The following is a 3,068-nucleotide window of genomic DNA, read 5'->3' as shown; positions in this document are numbered from 1 at the left end:
AACCAATATCCACAGCGCTGGATCGGTCGAGGAGGACCGCATCATTGGCCTGCCAGGTCTCCAGATCCGAATCATTTATCGGCGGCCCATAAATTCAGAGGCTGATCTGAGAGTTCGAATTCAGGAGGCTTTTGTTTCAGTTACTGAAGAAATGATAACTAACGCCACTACAAGAAGTTTGTTACGTAGAGCACAATTGTGCATACAAATGAATGGTGGTCATTTCGAACATCTGTTTTAACATTATTACCTACTTAAATAAATGGTTCTTTTTAGAATCGCCATTTTTATTGTTTTATTTCGAAGTTATTATCTTTTGCAATTGTCAAGTCTTGATGTTGATGACAGATAAACGTCAACGAATTTTTATATCGGAAAACGTCAAAATTCCAGTTGCCCAAACATTTTATTGATTTGTGCGATATCATAGATTTTTTGTTGTTGTTTAGCAACCGATCGGATTTTTTAGTAATACCTGAGGACGAGCTTCCGGGATTGGTGAAATTAAAAACTGTATAACTCGGTAATTTGAGCTAGCAGAAAATTTATTTTACTCAATTTAGAGTCTCTTTTGTTGTCGGCACATACCTGTTTTCTCTGGGGAGCCAGTTCTGGGACATCCTGTAGAAATCGTTACATTGGTGTCAGAAGTGGGATCTAAAGAAACGTGTAACATAAAAGTCTGTTGAATTAGCGGATGTCCGAATCTTCTGGGAGAATCACGAGAAACCAAAGGAAGATCATGGAAGAACAAATGAAAATTCTTCTGGAACAACTGGCAGAACAAGAAAAGAAACGTCTCGAAGAACAAAAGAAGCTTGTAGAAGAAAAAGAGGAGCGAAGGGAAGTAAAAGCAAAGTTTCTACAAGAACAAGAAAAGAAACGTCTCGAAGAACAAAAGAAGCTTGTAGAAGAAAAAGAAGAACGAAGGGAAGCAAAAGCAAAGTTTCTAGAAGAACAAGAAAAGAAACGTTTGCATGAAAAAGAAGAACGAAGAAAAGAAAAAGCGAAGCTTTTAGAACAACAAAGAAACGAACAAGTGAAGTTTCTGGAAGAAATTGAAAAGAGGGGTTTGGAAGAAAAAGCAGAACAGAAACGAATTCTCGAGCACCTAGAATTCACCTTTAAGGAAAAGGTGGAGGAAAAAGTTACGGAAATCAAGAAGGACGTGGAGGAAAAAGTCACGGTCATCCAAAGAGGTGTAGACAAAAAGGTGGGAGAAATCAAGAAAGATGTAGAAGGAATAAAAGAAAACTTCGAAGGGAAGGTAAAAGAAATGGAAGCAAAATTTAAAGGACTTAAGACAGGACTATCCGGGAAACTAGAGACGGGTTTGGTGAAACTAAAACCATTCGACGGTACGACTTCATGGTCCATGTATAAGAAACAGTTTGAAGCAGCCGCCGGAGCGAATAATTGGGATGACGAAGGTAAAGCCGTTGCGCTGACATTGGCTCTACGCGGACAGGCACTGCAGATATTACAGACCCTGCCCGTGGAAGATCAAAAGAATTATGCGGCATTCGTCAAAGCGCTAGAGCTGCGGTATGGAGACCACCATCTCAGTCAAGTGTACCAGTCACAGTTGCGAGCAAGAGTACAGAAAAGTGGCGAGAATCTTCAAGAGTTCGCTGCAGACGTCGAGAGGCTTGTTCACCTGGCCTACCCCAACGGTCCCGCGCAGTTTCATCACGAAATTGGAACCAGCGTCTTCGTCGATGGTGTTCGTGATGGTGAGCTACAACTAGCTTTGAGACTCGCCAGACACAATAAATGTGCTAACGCCCTTGTTCATGCCCTGGAATTCGAAGCAGCGAAAAATGCTTCTCGCCCGACGGCGCAACGCCTTCGAGCTGTAACCGTCGAGGAACCGACCGAAAGACAAGGAGATTTGCTGCAGAAAATTACGAAAATGTTTGAAGAAATTCAGCGTTCCATCTCCTTCGCAAGACCTAAATGTTTGAACTGCGGCCAGGTAGGCCATCTGGGACTGCCGCTCAAAACAGATCTCCGGTGCCGTCATGAAGAAGCTGGGAACCAGCTCCTTCGACTTCGAGGCAGTCGGAAAACTAAATCACGCTAGCACCCCGGGGCACGTGCTAGCTGGATCCCCAACAGCCCCCAGGATCGTCTCAGTCTCGCAACTGAAGAAAAGGAACGACAGTTTGTTGGTAGACGGTCGCATAAATGGAACCACATGCACTATGACCGTCGATACGGGAGCAACCCTATCTATAGTGAGGGCAGACGTTGTCGAATCTCTGAAAAATCTCCAAATCACGGGAAGCGACTTGATTCTGAAAACAGCTACCGGAGAAGCAGCTCGAGTTCTCGGAGAAGCCGATGTAAGACTCGAGTTGGGAAGTGTTGAGGTCATCCACCGGGTTGTAGTGGCAGACAGTTGACGATTTCATCTTGGGGCTGGATTCATGAACAAGTTTGGGTTCGTGCTGGACATCTAGAATCGAATGTTGCAGACCGGAAATGAAGAAATCTTGTTACATCTAGCAACTGCCTCGATCGATGAAGTAAGGGTTATTGTCTCCGAAACGGTGCGTCTCCAGAAGAACTCAGAACAGATCGTTTTGGCAGAGTTGGAAGGAGATCCTGGGGGATACCGTACTGGGATCATCGACCCGGACATGACAAAGGAAACACCGATTATGGTAGCACGAACACTCGTCGAGGCTGGTAGACCAATCCCGATTCGTGCGGTCAATTTGAGTGACAACAGGGTCACGCTTCAGAAAGGTCTACAAATTGGGCGATACTATCCTGTACTGCGGGTTGTCCGATGTGAAGAAGAGCCGCCCAAACCGAGCAAAGGAAAAGCCAAGGAAACGAGCGTAGAAGAACTTTTCCTTGAAGGTTGGAAACACCTCACGGACGAGCAGATCAAGAAAGCCAGGGCCTTTATTCGAACAGAAAGCGATGCCTTTGCTACCGCAGACGAGCCTACAGGAAGAACCAACATCGTACAACATCGCATCAACACCGGCAACGTCAAACCAATCCGACAGCCACCGAGAAGACTACCTCTCGCAAAACACGAAGAAGTGACCCAGATG

The 3,068-nt window shown here is 45.0% G+C and overlaps 1 protein-coding gene across 1 annotated transcript; it reads left to right on the top strand.

Moving 5' to 3' along the window:
- Positions 1-427: 427 nt before the first annotated feature.
- On the top strand, positions 428-2,099 carry LOC138140535 (golgin subfamily A member 6-like protein 4). The gene has a single exon (XM_069061625.1). It carries the CDS (start codon positions 698-700, stop codon positions 2,081-2,083), a length of 1,386 nt encoding a protein of 461 aa, XP_068917726.1. The 5' UTR covers positions 428-697; the 3' UTR covers positions 2,084-2,099.
- Positions 2,100-3,068: the final 969 nt, after the last annotated feature.

Source organism: Tenebrio molitor, chromosome Y, assembly GCF_963966145.1.
Source record: "Tenebrio molitor chromosome Y, icTenMoli1.1, whole genome shotgun sequence".
In the NCBI taxonomy this organism is placed as follows: Eukaryota; Metazoa; Arthropoda; class Insecta; order Coleoptera; family Tenebrionidae; genus Tenebrio; species Tenebrio molitor.
Note: the sequence above shows the minus strand (reverse complement) of the source record. Positions and strands in the feature narration are given on the sequence as shown.

Excerpts from the sequence above, each read along its gene's own strand:
- LOC138140535 (XM_069061625.1), top strand. The coding sequence starts at position 698 with ATGTCCGAATCTTCTGGGAGAATCACGAGAAACCAAAGGAAGATCATG.